The 25,428-nt window shown below is 45.3% G+C and overlaps 1 protein-coding gene across 1 annotated transcript; it reads left to right on the plus strand.

Annotated features, from left to right (window-relative positions):
- The first annotated feature begins 1,169 nt into the window (after window positions 1-1,169).
- LOC118387157 (uncharacterized) lies at window positions 1,170-23,047 on the plus strand. The gene is made up of 14 exons (XM_052523334.1): window positions 1,170-1,525; window positions 2,334-2,430; window positions 2,569-2,689; window positions 2,869-3,004; window positions 4,588-4,736; window positions 5,065-5,208; window positions 5,343-5,433; window positions 5,554-5,691; window positions 6,824-6,827; window positions 9,929-10,163; window positions 12,914-13,063; window positions 18,260-18,372; window positions 18,779-18,832; window positions 22,833-23,047. The coding sequence occupies exons 1-14, from the start codon at window positions 1,332-1,334 to the stop codon at window positions 22,956-22,958; spliced, it is 1,752 nt and encodes a 583-aa protein (XP_052379294.1). The 5' UTR covers window positions 1,170-1,331; the 3' UTR covers window positions 22,959-23,047.
- The last annotated feature ends 2,381 nt before the right edge of the window (window positions 23,048-25,428 follow it).

Here is a 25,428-nt window from a genome sequence, read left to right on the forward strand (position 1 = left end):
ACACACATTCAGAATACATAAAATTGTCAAATTATAATGGTGATTAGACCAAAGCATCTGACCCCTCAGTTATATTAACTGTTGTAAATAAATCATCTACCACATCATGATAAATTATAGGCATATCTCCCAAATGAAGATGCTGGTAACAGTATAACAGTTCAACACAACGACTAGTAGACCTATATCCAAATATCACACAATATTGTTTCCTTCATAAATTTACTGGCCAATACAGCAGCACCCTTAGCCAGTTGACCTTATCTGAAGTAATGTCTTAGCCAGTTGACCTTATCTGAAGTAATGTCTTAGCCAGTTAACCTTATCTGAAGTAATGTCTTAGCCAGTTGACCTTATCTGAAGTAATGTCTTAGCCAGTTGACCTTATCTGAAGTAATGTCTTTGCCAGTTGACCTTATCTGAAGTAATGTCTTAGCCAGTTGACCTTATCTAAAGTAATGTCTTAGCCAGTTGACCTTATCTGAAGTAATGTCTTAGCCAGTTGACCTTATCTGAATGTCTTAGCCAGTTGACCTTATCTTAGCCAGTTGACCTTATCTGAAGTAATGTCTTAACCAGTTGACCTTATCTGAAGTAATGTCTTTGCCAGTTGACCTTATCTGAAGTAATGTCTTAGCCAGTTGACCTTATCTGAAGTAATGTCTTAGCCAGTTAACCTTATCTGAAGTAATGTCTTAGCCAGTTGACCTTATCTGAAGTAATGTCTTAGCCAGTTGACCTTATCTGAAGTAATGTCTTAGCCAGTTGACCTTATCTGAAGTAATGTCTTAGCCAGTTGACCTTATCTGAAGTAATGTCTTAGCCAGTTGACCTTATCTGAAGTAATGTCTTAGACGGTTAACCTTAATTGAAGTAATTTCTGTATCTGACATTGCAGCCTTCTTGAAAGGTGAGTCAAGACTGACTGATCTCCCTTCCGTCATAAAAAACTACTCAATATGATTTGTAGATCAGTCAGTCACAATTTACCCATGATACATTACGGTTTTGATGCTCTCGAACACAGCCATTGACTAGGCAGGTTCGCCTGTAAGCCTACTAAGCGCTAAGATGATGATATAGCGCCACCTTCTGTCTGATTAATGTATTGCATCTTCCAGGCAGAGGCTCTTCATTGAAGGGTGTGTCCTCACAGTACCACAGGTGATAATTATGCCAATAATTGCACACTAGGAATAACAAGTGACTTTTCAGAGTCATCAGCAATTGTACTCTTAAAATAGTTTACCTGGAAGAAACTACTAAATAACATTTAGGACTACTCTGCTTCTACGGTTTATTTTTTCACCTGCAAAAAGAGTGACGGAAAGATGAAGATTTCAGAAAGGCCTAGTGACACGGTCCGTCTCTCTGTATTGGAACATCTCCGTGTGGTTCACGGGATAAAGCTGAAGAGCTGTGGGAGGAAGAAAGAGAGAAGGTTTACAGTTGGTACCAAAGTGTTCGGCGTTCCACTGGAGAGTTTGCCGTTGTGTTACATGCCTCCGTGTGGGCTGCTACCCTGGTAAGAATTGGGTTACCAAGGTACCGCTAATTTACCAAACTTACCCGGACTTTCTGTCATTTTTATAATTAACAAGCTACGGCAATATATATCGTAAGTTTTGGAAATTTTGATGCTTTAACTTGATAGAAAATATTATTTTATAGATATATTCCCCTTTAAAAAAATGTATAGCTGTGTCCATGAGTTTCTAGTAGATGTATAATGTTCAAGAGAGAATTGCCTAATTCATGAAAAAGGCATCTAATCAACAATGACATTAAATTAACTCTGCAACTATTTACTTGTTTCACAACTGCCACCAGTTTGACGTAAAAACATTGGCAACGAATCCATATAGACATAGTAAAATATTTAAGTGTATAAGAATGTTAAATGCTGAAACCCTCATTAAACACCAATGACACTCACTATATATTTAGGATCATGTTTTATATTTAAGATAATGATTTACAACTTTTCAATTTAATTTTAAAATCATCTCATTTAATATATTTGACATGTAATAAGTCCAGAGACGGAGATGATTACAGACACCTGTGATAATTTGAAAACAAATGTTTTGATAATTTGAAGTACCCAAAAGAGCCACTAGTCTTTTGATGGATTACATAAAATCCTTGAAAGATACCAAAATTCCGGTAGTTAACGGAGTTTCCTGTAAAATAAACCATTTTGCTACCCTAGTAAGAACAAAACCCCAGTAAGAACACACAGGCTCTATTCTAACAATGTACAACTGAAGTGAGAAATAAGAATTCCTATTAATCTTACAACTTTTTTACATTTACATTTAACTTCAATGTAGCTTCCTAGTGGATGCCTGTGAGCATCTACTGGAACATGCTGGGACTGATGGCCTTTTCAGAAAATCTGGCTCTGTTGTTCGTCTGAGGACCCTTAGGGTAAGTGACTTCAACATGCACGTATTGTTGATTAAGGGATGTCAATTTAAGACTTGTTTTGTTATTTGATGGACTTTGAACTCTTTCCCCCACCCCCTCTTTCCTCACCAAACCCCCACACCTCCAACAATAACACAGGCCAAACTAGACCACGGGGAGGCCTGTCTATCCACAGCCCTCCCCTGTGACGTGGCCAGCCTTTTGAAGCTGTTCTGTCGTGAGCTTCCAGACCCCCTGTTCCCCTCAGACCTCCACTCAGGTAGGCAGCCTAGAGGTTGAAGTTCGCTGGTTTAAATCCCGGCTTTAATGGGGGAAATTATGGGCCCATACTCAGTGTCTCAGAATAGAATTGCTGATTTAGGCTCAGATCCACTGAATACAGGTCCTGTGTGAAGTGAGTCTGTGACAATAATAGACGGCAACACTTTCTTTCTCCAGCCCTGCTGAAGGCCCAGCTGTTACCCACTTCAGAGGAGAGGGCCTTGGCCACCCAGCTGCTGTCCTGCCTACTGCCTGACAGGAACTTTGCCTTCCTCAGTTACTTCTTCCACTTCCTCTCAAAGGTCTCCCACAGGTAATATGTTTGGCGAAAGCATTGCTATTGTGGGGGAATAGCAGGCAACAGAGAAAGTGTACTAGACTGTTCACTCTGCTACCGGGGCTTTGTAATGGCCACTCCAATACATTGACGTTGTTGTCCTTAAGCCATTTTTCCATAACTTTGGAAGAGTGCTTGGGGCATTGTCCATTTGGAAGACCCATTTGCAACCAAGCTTTAACTTCCTGACTGATGTCTTGAGCTGTTGCTTCAATATATCCACTAAATTTTCCTTTCTCATGATGCCATCTATTTTGTGAAGTTCACCAGTCCCTCCTGCAGCAATGCACCCCCACAACATGACACTGCCACCCCTGTGCTTCATGGTTGGGATGGTGTTCTTCGGCTTGCAAGCCTCCCTTTTTCCTCCAAACATAACAATGGTCATTATGGCTAAACAGATTTATTTTTGTTTCATCAGACCAGAGGACATTTCTCCAAAATGTACGATCTTTGTCCCCATGTGCAGTTGCAAACCGTAGTCTGGCTTTTTTATGTCAGTTTTAGAGTAGTGGCTTCTTCCTTGCTGAGCAACCTTTCAGGTTAATTCAATATAGGACACATTTTTACTGTCGCTATTGATACTTTTGGATCAGTTTCAGCATCTTCACAAGATCCTTTGCTGTTCTGGGATTGATTTGCACTTTTCGCACCAAAGTACGTTAATCTCTAGGAGACTGAACGCTTCTCCTTCCTGAGTGGTATGACGGCTGTATGGTGTTTATACTTGCGTACTATTGTTTGTACAGATGAACATGGTACCTTCAGGCATTTGGAAATGGCTCCCAAGGATGAACCAGACTTGTTTTTGTTTCTGAGGTCTTGTTTGATTTCTTTTTGATTTTTCCCATGATTTCAAGCAAAGAGGCACTGAGTTTGAAGGTAGGGCTTGAAATACATCCTCAGGTACACCTCCAATTGACTCAAATGATGTCAATTAGCCAAAAAGAAGCTTCTAAAGCCATGACATCATTTTTCTGGAATTTTCCGAGCTGTTTAAAGGCAGTCAACTTAGTGTATGTAAACTTCTGACCGACTGCAATTGTGATACAGTGAAATAATGTCTGTAAACAATTGTTGGAAAAATGACTTGTCATGCACAGAGTAGGTCTCCTAACAAGACTTGCCAAAACTGTAGTTTAACAAGAAATTTGTGGCGTGGTTGAAAAACGAGTTTTAATGACTCCAACCTAAGTGTATGTAAACTTCCGACTTCAACTGTAGCTATTACCCCTGCACGTTGATCTGGAACTCTCTGTATATAGCTCTGTTCTTCTGCATTTTATTCATCTTGAGTTTTTATTTGAACTCTCCATTGTTGGGAAGGGCTTGAAACCAAGCATTTCACAGTGAAGTCTACACCTGTTGTTATGTGTCTCTTTCTCTGAATACATTTGTTTTGAAGCTTAGCTCTAGTGCTGTAAAGGTCAAGACCATTCTTTTTCGGACAATAATAATATGCCATTTAGCAGATGCTTTTGATCCAAAGTGCCTGGTAGTTCCGGTTCTTATTGAGATTATCAATAGTCTTCTCTCTGTTTTTCTATTATTTTTCTAAGGTGTGCAGAGAACCGGATGACCAATAATAACCTGGCTGTGATCTTTGCCCCGAGCCTGCTTCCCCCCAGCCACGGAACAGAGGGGATGGACACACATATGAAACTCAAGGCTGTGGTCTATACCTTCATAGAGAATGTCCATTCATTTGGTATAACTCTCACACCCTCATTCTCCACCTCGATTGCGTTTTTGTTTTACCTTTTATTTAACTAGGCAAGTCAGTTAAGAACAAATTCTTATTTTCAATGACTGCCTAGGAACAGTGGGTTAACTGCCTGTTCAGGGGCAGAACGACACAGCTCGGGGGTTTGAACTTGCAACCTTCCGGTTACTAGTCCAACGCTCTAACCACTAGGCTACCCTGCCGCCCCGGGTAGCCCATCAGATGTAGGACGGGACTGGTATGATGATGTCATGTAGGGGGGCTCCAAATTGGCGGCGTGTTCTAAGGCACTGCAAATGTCTCTGTCTATTAGGTGTGGTTCCTCAGGTGATCATGGAGGGCATCCCAGGTCATGCTGAGATGTCTCCCTGCAGGAAGAAACGGCCACTCAGAAAGAGCCTGGGTATGGAGGCCTTCCCAGACATTCAGCTTTTCAGGAGCAAAACATTTTGCTCAGGTACATGTTTACAATCTATTTTTCCACATGAATTTGAGCTGTCAGATTGTCATTATACTGCACACACAATGTTTCAGAGACTTTTCATTTGAGCTTGTGATAATTTCATGATGAATTTAACTTCCGTTACCCAGAGAAACCAGGTCCTTCAGCTCGGTTGGCTAGATCTCCCTCCACCCCAGTGAGGACAGAGAGCTGTAGAGGACAGAGCAAAACACTCAAAAGGTAAAATGTAGTTTCGTGTGATATACCTTTTTAACAAAGCTCAGAGAAACCGATCAAGGTTGGGTCCTGCCCCACGTAGGTGGAACTACTAACAGTTTTCATTCCCTGTCCACCCCTCAGAATAGATTCGGGAAACGTTGGGTGTTTTTCAGCCAAAAGGCTGAAGGGAGGTGACTGTATCCGCAGGGATCCTGGTCGGTCTGGTCTGGGAAAGCTGAACCTAAGCCCCTGGAAAAGCAGGAGACGCACCACACTGTAGTCTCATGTCAAATAGAGATTTCCATTGATCAGACATCAAGGCCCATATGTCAGTTATTGTTTTGCATTGAAGATGAGAATGAAACCCTATGAATGTCACATTTTATTGTAAAGACATTTTATTTGTCTTTAAAAACTTTTGTACTATATATTTAATTTATTTCCCTGTACATATTTCCTGTAGTCCACCTGTCCAACATGTCTGTAAAACTAAAATGTGTTTTAATAAATAGGTTTATTTTAAATTTTACTTTGGAGTCAAAGGTATGAAAATACAATTTTAGCCACATCTTAGGCTATTGCATTTCTGTCTGCTAATTTGTAAAGCACACAAGAAAACGAATATGGCACACTGATTCGCTTAATTATTAACGTTGTCCGCCGACCAATGACATTCACGGAGATGCCAGTTACTTTCGGGAGCCTGGCAACAGTGGTAGGCTAATAAACTGGAGCAAGGACCGACTGCATCCTCGTTCAGTATTACAGGCTCCTCGCATCCAGGACACACGGTGAGGGAAACGCTATATTGTAAGGTTCAGATAAATATCGTATAGGCCTTTTCGAAATATCTAACCGTAGCTTAATAATATTGAAAACATTTCATCTGTTGAATTAATATCGTTTATTGGTGTATCTAAATCTTGCGATGACTGTAGCGACTCTGTAGCAATTTTCCCTCTGACGTCGGCCTAAACGTTTGATGGCGGACCTACAACCTACATTTTGTTTTCACAGAAAAGAGGCAAACGCACATATGCCTTAATTCCACATACTGTCGGTCAATAGTTGATTTGATTATATGTCTAATTAGCCTGATGCATGCTATATACATTTGTATGTATTTCCATTCTGGCAATATTTACACATAGACAACACCGGTTTATGTGCGTAATTTTGGATTTATTATGGTTTGTATAGGTTATTCCCATGTCAACATTATTTAGGCATCAACAGCGATATTTGGGACCACATTTTGTGTGATATTTGCCTACAGGGGAATATTTGGTTTATTTGTACCTGCCTCCTGTAAACCAGCGGTTACATAAGGTTGTCCATACAAAACGTTTACATTTTTTAAAATGGTAATTGTAAAATTTGATGATGTAACAATGTCTACACTTGTTTCCAGTGGCGTAACGCAGCTTCACAGGGCGCAAGGTCTTTATAAATGTGTAGTTTCTCGTGCTATTTTGCTATGGGGCTGAGATTTTTGGTTGTTGCTGTTTTAGAGCTCAGGGATTCTCAATCTCAAATAGTTGTCCTAATGTTAGACCAACGTATCAGCTGTCACACCATGTAAAGGAACAACCATACAACTGGTGTCGGACACCATAAAAGGCTTTGTTTTATTTTCAATTATTGTCCAAGTAATTAAAGGCATTGATTGTTTAATTCTAACATTTTGAGAGTACTCAAATATGTGATAAATCTTCTTTTTGTAGCATTGTGAAACGCTCCTGGGCTAATGTTATGTGTGTCCCAGATTTAAAACGTTTTGTAAAGAAAGCATCCTTTGGGTCTAGCACAGAAAATACTTTCATTGTTTAAGCATATGTTGCTTAACAGTGATTACAATACTTTTTTTCTTCTCAATATTGACAAATATATATCTTAAGGGGATTAGCCATCAATGACTGAGTTGACAACATATACTCAAAACATAAGTTTGTAAATTAATTTGAAAATCCCCAATAACTGTTCATCTTTTTACGGAATTTAAAAAAAAACACGATTTTTATCATTCAAGTGGTATATACCGTAACAATTGAGCTTTTTCAATGTAGCCTTACTTCTCTGAAAACCGATGTGTTACATTGAATTCATCAGGCAGATTGAGTTGACAGTTTATGGTTGTGATCATGGTGATTCCAGTGTTTGTTTGGTGTTTAAATCAGAAGTAGAGAACTTTCCAGATCATTAGTGGTCTTGTTTCACTACATGTGAAGACATGAATGAAGACATGAATACGGGGTCTTTATGGTATAGCTGAACTCTTGTAATTTCTGATTTTAATATACAGTACCTTCAGAAAGTCACTCATACCCCTTGACATATTCCACATTTTTTGTTACAGCCTGTATTCAAAATGGCTGACGTATTAAAATCTCCCCCATCTACACACTATCCCATAATGTCAAAGTGAAAACATATTTTTTTGAAATATTAGCAAATATCTCATTTACATAAGTATTCACACCCCTGAGACAATACTTTGTAGAGGCACATTTGGCAGCTTTCCACACCTCGATTATAGAACATTTTCCCATAATTGTTTTCAAAATTCATCAAGATCTCTCAAATTGGTTGTTGATCATTGTTAGACAACCATTTTCAGGTCTTGACTTAGATTTAAGAAGATTTATCTCAGCCACTCAGGAATATTCACTGTCTTCACTGGAATTGCTCACCAAGATTTGGCCTGTTGTGTTTTAAGTTATTGTCCTGCTGAAATGTGAATTCATCTCCCAGTGTCTGGTGGAAAGAAGACTGAACCAGGTTTTCTTCTAGGATTTTGTCTGCTTAGCGGCATTCAGTTTTTTTTTTTATCCCGAAAAACTCCTTAACGATTACAAGCATACCCATAACATGATGCAACCACTATGCTTGAAATATGAAGAGTAGTTCTCCGTAATGATGTATTAGATTTTCCGAAAACATAACATTTTGTGTTCAGGACAAAAAGTGAATTGCTTTGCCACATTTTTCAGTGGTGCTTTGTGGCAATACAGGCTTCCTACTTTTCACTGTCAATTAGGTTAGTATTGTGGAGTAACTACAATGTTGTTGATCCAACCTCATTCTCCTATCACAGCCATTAAACTACAACTTATTTAGTCACCATTGGCTTCATGGTGAAATCCCTTAGAGGTTTCCTTCCTCTCCGGCAACAGAGTTGGGAAGGACGCCTGAATCTTTGTAGTGACTGGGGGTATTGATACATCATCCAAAGTGCAATGCATAGCTTCACCATGCTCAAAGGGATATTCAATGTCTACTGTTTCTTTTTTACCAGTCTACCAATAGGTGTCCTTCTTTGAAAGGCATTGGACAGTAGCAATTTAGCTTTTCCTCAGTAGCTTTATTACTCAAACTATTTCAATGTAACATGTTTGTATCTGTCAGGCAGATTGCGTTGACAGTTTATGGTTGTGATCATGGTGATTCCAGTATTGTTTGTTAGAGAACTTTCCAGACCATTACTGGTCTTTGTGGTTGAATCTGTGTTTGACATTCACTGCTGAACAGAGGGACCATACAGATAATCATATGTGTGGGGTATAGACGTGAGGTAGTCATTCAAAATGCATCTTCCACTATTATTGAGCACAGAGTGAGTCCATGCAACTTTTTTTTAACTTCTGAATTTATTTAGGGTTGCCATAACAAAGGGGTTGAATGCTTATGGACTCAAGACATTTCAGCTTTTAATTTTTAAATCATTTGTACAAATTTCAAAAAGAGAATTCCAATTTGACATAAGGTATTGTGTAGGCCAGCAACAAAAAAATCTAAATGTTATAAATCATAAAATCAGGCTGTAATACAACAAAATAGACACGTCAAGGCATAGAGTCGACATGGAAATTAATAATATTGAAAGTATTTTTGAATTGACCAAAACAAATATTTTCCCTTAAAATGATCCTAAATGAACATTTTTAAGAACCAATAATGGAACATTTTTTTTTCACTATAAAAATTAAGTTTACCTGCCGGACAAGGATTGTCCTGACTATCAGTAATTCTTGAGCAAATGTCCTGCTATTCTACACAGTTTGCCATGAAGCTGAGAGAAACATGTTGCAGTTTTTTCTAATTTCCTGACATGTTTATGCTGTATGCCATCTGGTAAGCTTGTGTTCTATGCCAGTGCCTGCATTAAAGCCTGCCACCTTATCCTTCAACGGAGACCTTGCTTTTAGAAGTGCCTAATTGTCCCTGTATCCACTTTTAGTTTTTTGTTTATGTGTACATGTGGATAGATAATGTAATGCATTATTAATCATGGTCTGTACCTTGTTTTGACTTTGTGGAACAATCAATGTGGTATAAAAATAACTATTCTAACTCCATACAGTTTTCTAATGATTGTTCCTGTCAGATGGACTTTCTTCTGATGAAAGAATATAATTAGAATAACATGTTTTTCAGTTGCATTTTCTCCTAACTACATTAGACACAACATATAGGCCTGTTAGACATAATAAGCAACATTGTTTTTATCTCCCTATAGCCGACACCAGAGATGGCTTCGGCAGTCAGGTTGAGTAGATCAGTGCTGCTGATTGTTCTGGTGTGTATAGCGGGGCTGGCATCGGCCCGGAGCCCCCGCACGGCGGACCAGGTATCTGAGGCCGACATTCAGCGTCTCCTACACGGAGTCATGGAGCAGCTGGGCATCGCTCGGCCCAGGGTCGAGTACCCTGCTCACCAGGCCACCAACATCGTGGGGCCACAGAGCATCCAAGGTCGGTGGTTATGGTCCATGATTTCTAATAATAATGTATGGGTTAAAGGTCTGTTATAGTCATGGATAGTGGTTTCCAGTGTTCTCTATTTTGAGCTTATTCTTTATCCATTTGTTTTTGGTCAATAACCACGTTTCCATCCAACCACTTAATGTGGATTAATTACCCGACTCATAAGAGAAAAAAAAACTAACTTCAGGACTTTTGTAAAACAGCTAATTTTATGTCGACTAAACAAAATACTCAAGACCAGGTGGGATCTTTTTTTCCTCAGGGAAATTGATTATGCGACAATTGCGGTGGAAATGCTTTTATGTGCAAATATTGATATGAAAACAATCATATCGTAGTAAACTTGGAGTCACGCAATGACATGTTTCGTTGTACTACCGAAGATGATCTATTATATTGACAAGATGGTCCAGTGACTGCTCTAACAATGGAAATATAGTACATGTCCTCAAAGATGTAAGGCAGGTGGGAAGAGGAGAGATCAGGTGGGACCATTCTATCCAATGAGAGGGCAGATACGCCAGGCTCAGCTCAGTCGTTTTTCTCAAAGTTTCTGGAATGCCACGTGCTTACATCAGTACATTTGGAACAACCTAAACAATAATGATAAAAAACATATTTGATCACATAAGCCTCACATAATTCGACACTCTCATAGACATCCAGGGGCGGACTAGGACCAAAAATCGGAACTGGCATTTCTAACACAACGGCCCATTCTTTTCCTTTGTTTTCTCAAGGCCCCCATTATTAGTGAGATAATGATCCTTTTGTGCAACAAACCCAAGTTAGACAGGCTTACTGGGCTAAATATGGTCGGCCCTCTGGCATTTGCAAATTGTCAAATACAAATTATCTGGTTTTTAAAAAATTTATATCTCATCATATCGTACCTGTCCGTTGTATCAGCGAACCGTCAGCCTGGGAAAGTTTTGTTTTGTGACAAAACCATCAGTAAACATCAAAATGCGACGGAAACCTGAGAACTTACCCGCAAAAGTGTTTTTTAAATGTTTACTACATCATTACGCATATCCTTTTAACAGCAACAAGTCAGTGAGATGGAAACACCCTTTTAACAGCAACAAGTCAGTGAGATGGAAACACCCTTTTAACAGCAACAAGTCAGTGAGATGGAAACACCCTTTTAACAGCAACAAGTCAGTGAGATGGAAACACCCTTTTAACAGCAACAAGTCAGTGAGATGGAAACACCCTTTTAACAGCAACAAGTCAGTGAGATGGAAACACCCTTTTAACAGCAACAAATCAGTGAGATGGAAACATCCTTTTAACAGCAACAAATCAGTGAGATGGAAACACCCTTTTAACAGCAACAAATCAGTGAGATGGAAACACCCTTTTAACAGCAACAAATCAGTGAGATGGAAACACCCTTTTAACAGCAACAAATCAGTGAGATGGAAACATCCTTTTAACAGCAACAAGTCAGTGAGATGGAAACACCCTTTTAACAGCAACAAATCAGTGAGATGGAAACATCCTTTTAACAGCAACAAATCAGTGAGATGGAAACACCCTTTTAACAGCAACAAGTCAGTGAGATGGAAACACCCTTTTAACAGCAACAAGTCAGTGAGATGGAAACACCCTTTTAACAGCAACAAATCAGTGAGATGGAAACATCCTTTTAACAGCAACAAGTCAGTGAGATGGAAACACCCTTTTAACAGCAACAAGTCAGTGAGATGGAAACACCCTTTTAACAGCAACAAATCAGTGAGATGGAAACACCCTTTTAACAGCAACAAGTCAGTGAGATGGAAACACCCTTTTAACAGCAACAAGTCAGTGAGATGGAAACACCCTTTTAACAGCAACAAGTCAGTGAGATGGAAACACCCTTTTAACAGCAACAAGTCAGTGAGATGGAAACACCCTTTTAACAGCAACAAGTCAGTGAGATGGAAACACCCTTTTAACAGCAACAAGTCAGTGAGATGGAAACACCACTCTGGTGGGACAATTAGCATGTTGTTTTTTATATGCAGATGTTAGAATATTTGCATGGAAATCTGTCACCAATTGGATGGAAACCTTCTAAATACCTGACTAATAACAAACTTAGCAAGTGAAGTACAGTAACAACAGGACTTTAACCAACAAAATAGGTTGTCAACTTTATTATGTTAAACCTAACATTTTAGGACGGTATGAAATGGTGTACAACCATCAGCCTAGTTTGTGTATATCTGGGATGTGTCATGATTTGGCAGATGGTTACGTATTAAGAAATGTACTCTACCCTCTAAAGCAGGACATAAAAAAAAAAAAAAATATATATATATATATTCCCTACTAGTTTACACCACAGGTAGTCATGGGCCCAGTTCAAAGCCTGGGAGAAATCACTGCTATAATGGAGTTCACTTCAATGTATAAGATATTTTATATGTGATCCTGCCAAATGTTAATCAGGAGTATTAAGGCGATATATTCTGTGTGAGAGAGAGGGAGAGAACATTTTTTTCACCAAGCCAATGGTTATAGTTCCCAGTACCATTATGGAGATTACGTTGACATTTCTGTCCTTGGGTTTCTGTACTATGGTGATATCGAGGCTGAGTAGGTGATATTCCTTATTATGATATTAATTTGACTTTCAAAATGCAGTAATCACATTTAAAATGTAAAAACAGTAGTAAACATGTCCTCTCTGTCTCGGGTCAATGAATAAACAATAAGGTGTCCCTGTTATGCTATGTTTCCTCCATTAGGTGGAGCTCATGAGGGACTGCAGCACCTGGGTCCCTATGGAAACATCCCCAACATCGTAGCTGAGCTGACAGGGGACAACATCCCTAAAGACTTCAGTGAGGACCATGGATACCCCGACCCTCCTAACCCCTGTCCAATAGGAAAGACAGGTAGACTGTTACCCTCCTAACCCCTGTCCAATAGGAAAGACAGGTAGACTGTTACCCTCATGTCCAATAGGAAAGACAGGTAGACTGTTATCCTCCTAACCCATGTCCAGTGGGAAAGACAGGTAGACTGTTACCCTCCTAACCCCTGTCCAGTGGGAAAGACAGGTAGACTGTTACCCTCCTGTCCAATAGGAAAGACAGGTAGACTGTTACCCTCATGTCCAATAGGAAAGACAGGTAGACTGTTATCCCCTAACCCCTGTCCAATAGGAAAGACAGGTAGACTGTTACCCTCCTAACCCCTGTCCAGTGGGAAAGACAGGTAGACTGTTACCCTCCTAACCCCTGTCCAATAGGAAAGACTGGTAGACTGTTACCCTCCTAACCCATGTCCAGTGGGAAAGACAGGTAGACTGTTACCCTCCTAACCCCTGTCCAATAGGAAAGACAGGTAGACTGTTACCCTCATGTCCAATAGGAAAGACAGGTAGACTGTTATCCTCCTAACCCATGTCCAGTGGGAAAGACAGGTAGACTGTTACCCTCCTAACCCCTGTCCAATAGGAAAGACAGGTAGACTGTTACCCTCCTAACCCATGTCCAGTGGGAAAGACAGGTAGACTGTTATCCTCCTAACCCCTGTCCAGTGGGAAAGACAGGTAGACTGTTACCCTCCTAACCCATGTCCAGTGGGAAAGACAGGTAGACTGTTATCCTCCTAACCCCTGTCCAGTGGGAAAGACAGGTAGACTGTTATCCTCCTAACCCATGTCCAGTGGGAAAGACAGGTAGACTGTTACCCTCCTAACCCCTGTCCAATAGGAAAGACAGGTAGACTGTTACCCTCCTAACCCCTGTCCAGTGGGAAAGACAGGTAGACTGTTACCCTCCTAACCCCTGTCCAATAGGAAAGACAGGTAGACTGTTATCCTCCTAACCCCTGTCCAATAGGAAAGACAGGTAGACTGTTATCCTCCTAACCCATGTCCAGTGGGAAAGACAGGTAGACTGTTACCCTCCTAACCCCTGTCCAGTAGTAAAGACAGGTAGACTGTTACCCTCCTAACCCCTGTCCAGTGGGAAAGACAGGTAGACTGTTATCCTCCTAACCCCTGTCCAATAGGAAAGACAGGTAGACTGTTACCCTCCTGTCCAGTGGGAAAGACAGGTAGACTGCTACCCTCCTAACCCCTGTCCAGTGGGAAAGACAGGTAGACTGTTATCCTCCTAACCCCTGTCCAGTGGGAAAGACAGGTAGACTGTTACCCTCCTAACCCCTGTCCAGTGGGAAAGACAGGTAGACTGTTACCCTCCTAACCCCTGTCCAGTGGGAAAGACAGGTAGACTGTTACCCTCCTAACCCCTGTCCAGTGGGAAAGACAGGTAGACTGCTACCCTCCTAACCCCTGTCCAGTGGGAAAGACAGGTAGACTGTTACCCTCCTAACCCCTGTCCAGTGGGAAAGACAGGTAGACTGCTACCCTCCTAACCCCTGTCCAGTGGGAAAGACAGGTAGACTGTTACCCTCCTAACCCCTGTCCAGTGGGAAAGACAGGTAGACTGTTACCCTCCTAAGACTGTTACCCTCCTAACCCCTGTCCAGTGGGAAAGACAGGTAGACTGTTACCCTCCTAACCCCTGTCCAGTGGGAAAGACAGGTAGACTGTTACCCTCCTAACCCCTGTCCAGTGGGAAAGACAGGTAGACTGTTACCCTCCTAACCCCTGTCCAGTGGGAAAGACGGGTAGACTGATACCCTGCTAACCCATGTCCAATAGGAAAGACCGGTAGACAGTTACCCTCCGGTCCAATAGGAAAGGCTGGTAGACAGTTACCCTCCTAACCCCTGTCCAATAGGAAAGACTGGTAGACAGTTACCCTCCTAACCCCTGTCCAATAGGAAAGACTGGTAGACAGTTACCCTCCTAACCCCTGTCCAATAGGAAAGGCTGGTAGACAGTTACCCTCCTAACCCCTGTCCAATAGGAAAGGCTGGTAGACAGTTACCCTCCTAACCCCTGTCCAATAGGAAAGACTGGTAGACAGTTACCCTCCTAACCCCTGTCCAATAGGAAAGACTTGTAGACAGTTACCCTCCTAACCCCTGTCCAATAGGAAAGACTGGTAGACTGTTACCCTCCTAACCCCTGTCCAATAGTAAAGACAGGTAGACTGTTACCCTCCTAACCCCTGTCCAGTGGGAAAGACAGGTAGACTGTTATCCTCCTAACCCCTGTCCAGTGGGAAAGACAGGTAGACTGTTACCCTCCTAACCCCTGTCCAGTGGGAAAGACAGGTAGACTGTTACCCTCCTAACCCCTGTCCAGTGGGAAAGACAGGTAGACTGCTACCCTCCTAACCCCTGTCCAGTGGGAAAGACAGGTAGACTGCTACCCTCCTAACCCCTGTCCAGTGGGAAAGACAGGTAGACTGTTACCCTCCTAACCCCTGTCCAGTGGGAAAGACAGGTAGACTGTTACCCTCCTAACCCCTGTCCAGTGGGAAAGACAGGTAGACTGTTACCCTCCTAACCCCTGTCCAGTGGGAAAGACAGGTAGACTGTTACCCTCCTAACCCCTGTCCAGTGGGAAAGACAGGTAGACTGTTACCCTCCTAACCCCTGTCCAGTGGGAAAGACAGACAGACTGTTACCCTCCTAACCCCTGTCCAGTGGGAAAGACGGGTAGACTGATACCCTCCGGTCCAATAGGAAAGGCTGGTAGACAGTTACCCTCCTAACCCCTGTCCAATAGGAAAGGCTGGTTACCCTCCTAACCCCTGTCCAATAGGAAAGACTTACCCTAACCCCTGTCCAATAGGAAAGACCGGTAGACAGTTACCCTCCGGTCCAATAGGAAAGGCTGGTAGACAGTTACCCTCCTAACCCCTGTCCAATAGGAAAGACTGGTAGACAGTTACCCTCCTAACCCCTGTCCAATAGGAAAGACTGGTAGACAGTTACCCTCCTAACCCCTGTCCAATAGGAAAGGCTGGTAGACAGTTACCCTCCTAACCCCTGTCCAATAGGAAAGGCTGGTAGACAGTTACCCTCCTAACCCCTGTCCAATAGGAAAGACTGGTAGACAGTTACCCTCCTAACCCCTGTCCAATAGGAAAGACTGGTAGACAGTTACCCTCCTAACCCCTGTCCAATAGGAAAGACTGGTAGACGGTACTTATTCCACATGTACATAAAGGACTACTGTACCTTACTTTACACAAATAGACAGCCTGACACACACTGGGTAACACAACGATGTAGCCTGGGTAAGACTTGAGTTTCTGCATTCGATATTGCAAACAGCTACGACTCGTTGGCTAAAGCAGAAACAGATTTGCACCTACCAAGGCTATTTCTCCTGTATGATTTTGTTGTATGTAGATGCAGTGTTCTGCTATAGCAGGGGATCTCAAAGTGAAATCTGCGGACCTCTGGGGGTCCGTGGGGGTCCTGCTGGGGGTCCGTGGAGGTCCTGCTGGGGGTCCGTGGAGGTCCTGCTGGGGGTCCGTGGGGGTCCTGCTGGGGGTCCGTGGGGGTCCTGCAGGGGGTCCGTGGGGTCCTGCAGGGGGTCCGTGGAGGTCCTGCTGGGGGTCCGTGGAGGTCCTGCTGGGGGTCCGTGGAGGTCCTGCTGGGGGTCCGTGGAGGTCCTGCTGGGGGTCCGTGGAGGTCCTGCTGGGGGTCCGTGGAGGTCCTGCTGGGGGTCCGCATCCAAATCTCAAAAGAGTTCAATCTTAGTTTCATCAGAACAGAGAGTCTTGTTTCTCATGGTCTGAGAGTCCTTTAGGTGCCTTTTGGCAAACTCCAAGCGGGCCGTCATGTGCCTTTTACTAAGGAGTGGCTTCCATCTGGCCACTCTACCATAAAGACCTGATTGGTGGGGTGCTGCAGAATTGGTTTTATTTCTGGAAGGTTCTCCCATCTCCACAGAGTAACTCTGGAGCTCTGTCAGAGTGACCATCGGGTTCTTGGTCACCTCCCTGACCAAGGCCCTTCTCCCCCGATTGCTCAGTTTGGCCGGGCGGCCAGCTCTAGGAAGAGTCTTGGTGGTTCCAAACTTTTTCCATTTAAGAACGATGGAGGCCACTGTGTTCTTGGGGACCTTCAATGCTGCAGACATTTTTTGGTACCCTTCCCCAGATCTGTGCCTCAACACAATCCTGTCTCGGGGCTCTACAGACAATTCCTTCGACCTCATGGCTTGGTTTTTGCTCTGACATGCAGTGTCAACTGTGGAACCTTATATAGACAGTTGTGTGCCTTTCCAAATCATGTCCATTTACCATAGGTGGACTCCAATCAAGTTGTAGAAACATCTCAAGGATGATCAATTGAAACAGGATGCACCTGAGCTCTATTTTGATTCTTATAGTAAAGGGTCTGAATACTTATGTAAACAAGTTATTTCTGGGTTTTTTTTTTATGTCTAAAAAGCTGTTTTTCGCCTTTTGATTATGGGGTATTGTGTGTAGATTGATGAGGGGAAAAAATGATTTACTCAATTTTCAAATAATGCTGTAACCTAACAAAATGTGGAAAAAGTCAAGGAGTCTGAATAGTTTCTGAAGGCTCTGTATATGTTTCCTGATATTTCTTATATCTCTCAGATATAGGACAGACACTTCAAAACAAACCTCCTTTAGTTTTTTTGGGGGGGACACAGTCTGTTGTTCCATGTAGTGAAGCTGTTATTCAATTTGTTTGTATTAGGGGTCGACCTCTAGTTTGTATAGGCTAATAGCACTAAGGCCAAATTATATTTTTCATCAAATGTTTTTATTTTTTGGGGATACTTGAAGAGGTCTTGGAATTCTAAATCAAATAGCTAAATAACCCATGGTATGACCTTCTTAAAACAATTCCATATAGCTTAGTGGACCCCCAGACAGGGCTTAGACTGCTATGGGTTAAAGCTTTACCAACAGAAAATCTCAATGTTTAGAATTGCAGGAAATTAGCTTGAAAATTGTAAAATGTTCTCTCTGATGTCAAGAGGCGGGCCTTAAAAATGTTCGTTCCCAGGGCCTGAGACTTAGTTTGTCTGACCATCCACTGCCGAAGTCATAGTAAAACTCCTTGTGTGCTGTACTGATTATGAGGGGGTCCCTGAGGAATTTGCTTTCTCAAAAGGTTTGAGAAACCCTGTCCTATACTATTTGGCCAATCTCTGACTCTCTGCTCCCTCTTTTGTACTGTAGCTGCAGATGGGTGTCTGGAAAACGCCCCGGACACAGCAGAGTTCAGCAGAAAGTTCCAGAACCATCAGCACCTGTTCGACCCCGAGCATGACTACCCTGCTCTGGCTAAGTGGGTGAGTGACTGGGATGGGTGCTAATGGTTTCTCTGGTTATGGATGTTGCCTATACCATCCCCAAATCAAAACTGACCTTAGATCAGAGTCAGGGGAAATGTCAGCCCACTCCACTAGGCTCAGAAGTGGATTCAGTAAACTGACCTTAGATCAGACTCTATTCTATTGAACTAGTCCAATAGAATAGTATATTAGGAAAAATATATTGTTTTGATTTCTACTAACTTACACTACACCCCATCTGTGGACACCAGACAAGTCAACCAGAGAAAATATATTTGTTCCCTTAGAAAAGGCTTAATCCATTTGTTTACAATGATTCGAGAAAAAAGGCATTTTCTGTAAAAACAAAACAAAAATATATACCTATGTGTGCCCCTACTCACTTTTGGATATTTCCTTTCAGAACAAGGAGCTGTTGTACCAGAAACTGAAGGGAGGAGCCAAAAGAAGAAAAAGGGTGGGTCTATGATTGGTTTGTTTCTTCTCTTCTTTTTTTTTCCTCAGAGAAAAATGTTTTGCTTTTGTAGAAATGGTCTCTGTGAATCCACATCACCACCATTGAGATGGGGTGAGGGAGGAGAGGGGGTGAGGGAGGAGAGGGGGTGAGGGAGGAGATGGGGTGAGGGAGGAGATGGGAGTGAGGGAGGAGGAGGAGGAGATGGGGTGAGGGAGGAGATGGGGTGAGACCCACATCACCACCATTGAGAGGGAGGAGTGAGGGGAGGAGATGGGGTGAGGGAGGAGATGAGGGGGGGGTGAGGGAGGAGATGGGAGGGGGAGATGGGGCGAGGGGAGGAGATGGGGGAGGGAGGAGATGGGAGGGAGGAGAGGAGATGGGAGGGAGGGAGGAGGAGATGGGGTGAGGGAGGAGATGGGGAGAGGAGGAGATGAGGGGAGGAGATGGGGTGAGGGAGGAGATGGGGTGAGGAGAGGAGAGGGAGGAGATGGGGTGAGGGAGGAGATGGGGTGGGAGGAGATGGGGTGAGGGAGGAGATGGGGGAGGGAGGAGATGGGGTGAGAGGGAGGAGATGGGGTGAGGGAGGAGATGGGGTGAGGAGGAGATGGGGTGAGGGAGGAGATGGGAGAGATGAGGTGAGGGAGGAGAGATGGGGTGAGAGAGGAGATGGGGAGGAGGAGATGGGGTGAGGGGGGTGGGGGGAGGAGATGGGGTGAGGGGAGGGAGGAGAGGGGAGGAGATGGGGTGAGGGAGGAGATGGGGTGAGGGAGGAGATGGGGTGAGGGAGGAGATGGGGGTGGGAGGAGATGGGGGAGGAGATGGGGTGAGGGAGGAGATGAGGGGAGGAGATGGGGGGGAGGAGGATGGGGTGAGGGAGGAGATGGAGTGAGGGAGGAGATGGAGTGAGGGGGGTGAGGGAGGAGATGGGGTGAGGGAGGAGATGGGGTGAGGGAGGAGATGGGGTGAGGGAGGAGATGGGGTGAGGGAGGAGATGGGGTGAGGGAGGAGATGGGGTGAGGGAGGAGATGGGGTGAGGGAGGAGATGGGGTGAGGGAGGAGGAGATGGGGTGAGGGAGGAGATGGGGTGAGGGAGGAGATGGGGTGAGGGAGGAGATGGGGTGAGGGAGGAGATGGGGTGAGGGAGGAGAGGGAGGGGGTGGGAGGAGATGGGGTGAGGGAGGAGATGGAGGGAGGAGATGGGGTGAGGGAGGAGAGGGAGGAGATGGGGTGAGGGAGGAGATGGGGTGAGGGAGGAGATGGGGTGAGGGAGGAGATGGGGTGAGGGAGGAGAGGGAGGAGATGGGGTGAGGGGAGGAGGGAGGAGATGGGGTGAGGGAGGAGATGGGGTGAGGGAGGAGATGGGGTGAGGGAGGAGAGGGGGTGAGGGAGGAGAGGGAGGAGATGGGGTGAGGGAGGAGATGGGGTGAGGGAGGAGATGGGGTGAGGGAGGAGATGGGGTGAGGGAGGAGATGGGGTGAGGAGGAGATGGGAGGGAGGAGATGGGGTGAGGAGGAGATGGGGTGAGGGAGGGAGGAGATGGGGTGAGGGAGATGGAGGAGATGGGAGGAGATGGGGTGAGGGAGGAGAGAGGGAGGAGAGGGAGGGATGGGGTGAGGGAGGAGATGGGGTGAGGGAGGAGATGATGAGAGGAGGAGAGGTGAGGAGATGGGGTGAGGGGAGGAGATGGGGTGAGGGAGGGAGGAGAGGAGAGGGAGGAGATGGGGTGAGGGAGGAGAGGGAGGAGATGGGGTGAGGGAGGAGATGGGGTGAGGAGGGAGGAGGAGATGGGGTGAGGGAGGGAGGAGAGGGAGGAGATGGGGTGAGGGAGGAGATGGGGGAGGAGATGGGGGAGGGAGGAGATGGGGTGAGGGAGGAGATGGGGTGAGGGAGGAGATGGGGTGAGGGAGGAGATGGGGGAGGAGGAGATGGGGTGAGGGAGGAGATGGGGTGAGAGGGAGGAGAGGGAGGAGATGGGGTGAGGGAGGATGGGATGAGGGGAGGGAGGAGATGGGGTGGGGTGAGGAGGAGAGGAGGAGTGAGGGAGGAGAGGGAGGAGATGGGGTGAGGGAGGAGAGAGGGAGGAGATGGGGTGAGGGAGGAGATGGGGTGAGGAGGAGGAGAGGGAGGAGATGGGGTGAGGGAGGAGATGGGGTGAGAGGAGATGGGGTGAGGGGAGGAGATGGGGTGAGGGAGGAGATGGGGTGAGGGAGGAGATGGGGAGATGGGGGAGGAGATGGGGTGAGGGAGGAGATGGGGTGAGGGAGGGAGGAGATGGGGTGAGGGAGGAGATGGGGTGAGGGAGGAGATGGGGTGAGGGGAGGAGAGAGGGAGGAGATGGGGTGAGGGAGGAGAGATGGGGTGAGGGAGGAGATGGGGTGAGGGAGGAGGTGAGGGAGGAGATGGGGTGAGGGAGGAGATGGGGTGAGGGAGAGATGGGGTGAGGGAGGAGATGGGGTGAGGGGGAGAGGGAGGAGATGGGGTGAGGGAGGAGATGGGGTGAGGGAGTGAGAGGGAGGAGATGAGATGGGGTGAGGAGGGGAGGGAGGAGATGGGGTGAGGGAGGGAGGAGATGGGGTGAGGGAGGAGATGGGGTGAGGGAGGAGAGGGAGGAGATGAGGGAGGAGAGGGAGGAGATGGGGTGAGGGAGGAGATGGGGTGAGGGAGGAGATGGATGTGAGGGAGGAGTGAGGGAGGGGAGGGGAGGGAGATGGGGTGAGGGAGGAGATGGGGTGAGGGAGGAGATGGGGTGAGGGAGGAGATGGGGTGAGGGAGGAGAGGGGGTGAGGGAGGAGAGGGAGGAGATGGGGTGAGGGAGGAGATGGGGTGAGGGAGGAGATGGGGTGAGGGAGGAGATGGGGAGATGGGGGAGGAGAGGGAGGAGGTGAGGGAGGAGAGGAGATGGGGTGAGGGAGGAGATGAGGGAGGATGGGGTGAGGGAGGATGGGGTGAGGGAGGGAGGAGATGAGGGAGGAGATGAGGGAGGAGATGGGGTGAGGGAGGAGATGGGGATGGGGTGAGGGAGGAGAGAGGGAGGAGATGGGGTGAGGAGGGAGATGAGGAGGAGGAGATGGGGGTGAGGGGAGGGAGGAGATGGGTGAGGGAGGAGATGGGGTGAGGGAGGAGATGGGGTGAGGGGAGATGGGGTGAGGGGGAGATGGAGGAGATGAGGGAGGAGACATCAGGGAGGAGATGAGGGAGGAGATGGGGTGAGGGAGGAGATGAGGGAGGGATGAGGGAGGAGATGGGGTGAGGGTGGAGATGGGGTGAGGGAGGAGATGAGGGGGAGATGAGGGAGGAGATGGGGTGAGACATCCACATCACCACCATTGAGATGGGGTGAGGGGGGAGAGGGAGGAGATGGAGGAGGGAGGAGATGGGGTGAGGGAGGAGATGGGGGAGGAGAGATGGGGTGAGGGGGGAGGAGAGGAGAGGGGGGTGAGGGAGGAGATGGGGTGAGGGAGGAGATGGGGTGAGGGAGAGATGGGGTGAGGGAGGAGATGGGGTGAGGGGAGGGAGGGAGGAGATGGGGTGAGGGAGGAGATGGGGTGAGGGAGGAGATGGGGTGAGGGAGGAGATGGGGTGAGAGGGAGGAGAGGGAGGAGATGGGGTGAGGGAGGAGAGGAGAGATGGGGTGAGGGAGGAGATGGGGTGAGGGGAGGAGATGGGGTGAGGGAGGAGAGGGAGGAGATGGGGGTGAGGGAGGAGAGGGAGGAGATGGGGTGAGGGAGGAGATGGGGTGAGGGAGGAGATGGGGTGAGGGAGGAGAGGGGGTGAGGGGTGGAGATGGGGTGAGGGAGGAGATGGGGTGAGGGAGGAGATGGGGTGAGACATCCACATCACCACCATTGATTTGTTTACCCTGAAGGAGATAACCCAACTTTAAACTTACATTTCTGGATGAAGTACATGTTTCTTTATCTTCAGCACAATGACAACTAAATATTTCCTCTCAAAACAGGAAAGTACCCATCTTACCTTCTTTTTTAAAAATGTATTCCAGAGTGTCAATAACCCCTACCTGATGGGTCAGAGGCTGAACAATGTGGTGGCCAAGAAGTCTGTTCCCCACTACCCAGAAGAGGACGAAGACTATCGCACCACCACTGCAACAAAAACCACCACCTAAACACACTGTAGTTCTAACATTACTGGCCACCATGTTCACTTCACATTATCTCAAGTAGATTTAAGCAATAAGGCCCGAGGGGGTGTGATATATGTTGTGTCGTTATTTTTGCCGAAAAATAACAGCCCTTAGCTGTGGTATATTGGCCATATATCACAACCCCCCCCCACGTGCCTTATTGCTTTTATAAACTGGTTACCAACGTAATTGGAGCAGTAAAAATACCCGTGTTATACGGTCTGATATACCACCGCGTCAGCCAATCAGCATTCAGGGCTCGAACCACCTAGTTTATAATAAAACATCAGACATGTTCTCTAAATGTGTTCCTTTTTCACCATGACACATCTTTGTTGACCTACGTAGCCCACTAACAATGTTAGGTATGGTAACAGAGGTTTATTGATATGTACCACTTGTGTATTAAAAAAAAACAAGATATTACCATCTGTTATCTTTTTTTCAATCTATCAAAATGACTGTTGCTCAGGGTGGAAAATGTAACAAGCTTATGAGTTATTTTGTGCCTGTGGTCCACTGTGGCATGCAATTGAGTAATATTAGAACAGCCTGTGGTTCACTGTGGCAATTCAGTAATATTAGAACAGCCTGTGGTCCACTGTGGCAATTCAGTAATATTAGAACAGCCTGTGGTTCACTGTGGCAATTCAGTAATATTACAACAGCCTGTGGTTCACTGTGGCAATTCAGTAATATTACAACAGCCTGTGGTCCACTGTGGCAATTCAGTAATATTAGAACAGCCTGTGGTTCACTGTGGCAATTCAGTAATATTAGAACAGCCTGTGGTTCACTGTGGCAATTCAGTAATATTACAACAGCCTGTGGTTCACTGTGGCAATTCAGTAATATTAGAACAGCCTGTGGTTCACTGTGGCAATTCAGTAATATTAGAACAGCCTGTGGTTCACTGTGGCAATTCAGTAATATTAGAACAGCCTGTGGTCCACTGTGGCAATTCAGTAATATTAGAACAGCCTGTGGTTCACTGTGGCAATTCAGTAATATTAGAACAGCCTGTGGTCCACTGTGGCATGCAATTCAGTAATATTACAACAGCCTGTGGTCCACTGTGGCAATTCAGTAATATTAGAACAGCCTGTGGTTCACTGTGGCAATTCAGTAATATTACAACAGCCTGTGGTTCACTGTGGCAATTCAGTAATATTACAACAGCCTGTGGTTCACTGTGGCAATTCAGTAATATTACAACAGCCTGTGGTCCACTGTGGCATGCAATTCAGTAATATTAGAACAGCCTGTGGTTCACTGTGGCAATTCAGTAATATTAGAACAGCCTGTGGTCCACTGTGGCATGCAATTCAGTAATATTACAACAGCCTGTGGTCCACTGTGGCAATTCAGTAATATTAGAACAGCCTGTGGTCCACTGTGGCAATTCAGTAATATTACAACAGCCTGTGGTCCACTGTGCTAATTCAGTAATATTAGAACAGCCTGTGGTCCACTGTGGCAATTCAGTAATATTAGAACAGCCTGTGGTTCACTGTGGCAATTCAGTAATATTACAACAGCCTGTGGTTCACTGTGGCAATTCAGTAATATTACAACAGCCTGTGGTTCACTGTGGGCAATTCAGTAATATTACAACAGCCTGTGGTTCACTGTGGCAATTCAGTAATATTACAACAGCCTGTGGTTCACTGTGGCAATTCAGTAATATTACAACAGCATGTGGTCCAGAACAGCCTGTGGTTCACTGTGGCAATTCAGTAATATTAGAACAGCCTGTGGTTCACTGTGGCAATTCAGTAATATTACAACAGCCTGTGGTCCACTGTGGCAATTCAGTAATATTAGAACAGCCTGTGGTCTGGCACAGTGTGGCAATTCAGTAATATTAGAACAGCCTGTGGTTCACTGTGGCAATTCAGTAATATTAGAACAGCCTGTGGTCCACTGTGGCAATTCAGTAATATTACAACAGCCTGTGGTCCACTGTGGCAATTCAGTAATATTAGAACAGCCTGTGGTTCACTGTGGCAATTCAGTAATATTAGAACAGCCTGTGGTTACTGTGGCAATTCAGCCTGTGGTTCACTGTGGCAATTCAGTAATATTAGAACAGCCTGTGGTCCACTGTGGCAATTCAGTAATATTACAACAGCCTGTGGTCCACTGTGCTAATTCAGTAATATTACAACAGCCTGTGGTTCACTGTGGCAATTCAGTAATATTAGAACAGCCTGTGGTCCACTGTGGCAATTCAGTAATATTACAACAGCCTGTGGTCCACTGTGCTAATTCAGTAATATTACAACAGCCTGTGGTCCACTGTGCTAATTCAGTAATATTAGAACAGCCTGTGGCTCACTGTGCTAATTCAGTAATATTAGAACAGCCTGTGGTCCACTGTGGCAATTCAGTAATATTAGAACAGCCTGTGGTCCACTGTGGCAATTCAGTAATATTAGAACAGCCTGTGGTC

This window comes from Oncorhynchus keta, chromosome 8 (assembly GCF_023373465.1).
Source record: "Oncorhynchus keta strain PuntledgeMale-10-30-2019 chromosome 8, Oket_V2, whole genome shotgun sequence".
Taxonomy (NCBI): domain Eukaryota; kingdom Metazoa; phylum Chordata; class Actinopteri; order Salmoniformes; family Salmonidae; genus Oncorhynchus; species Oncorhynchus keta.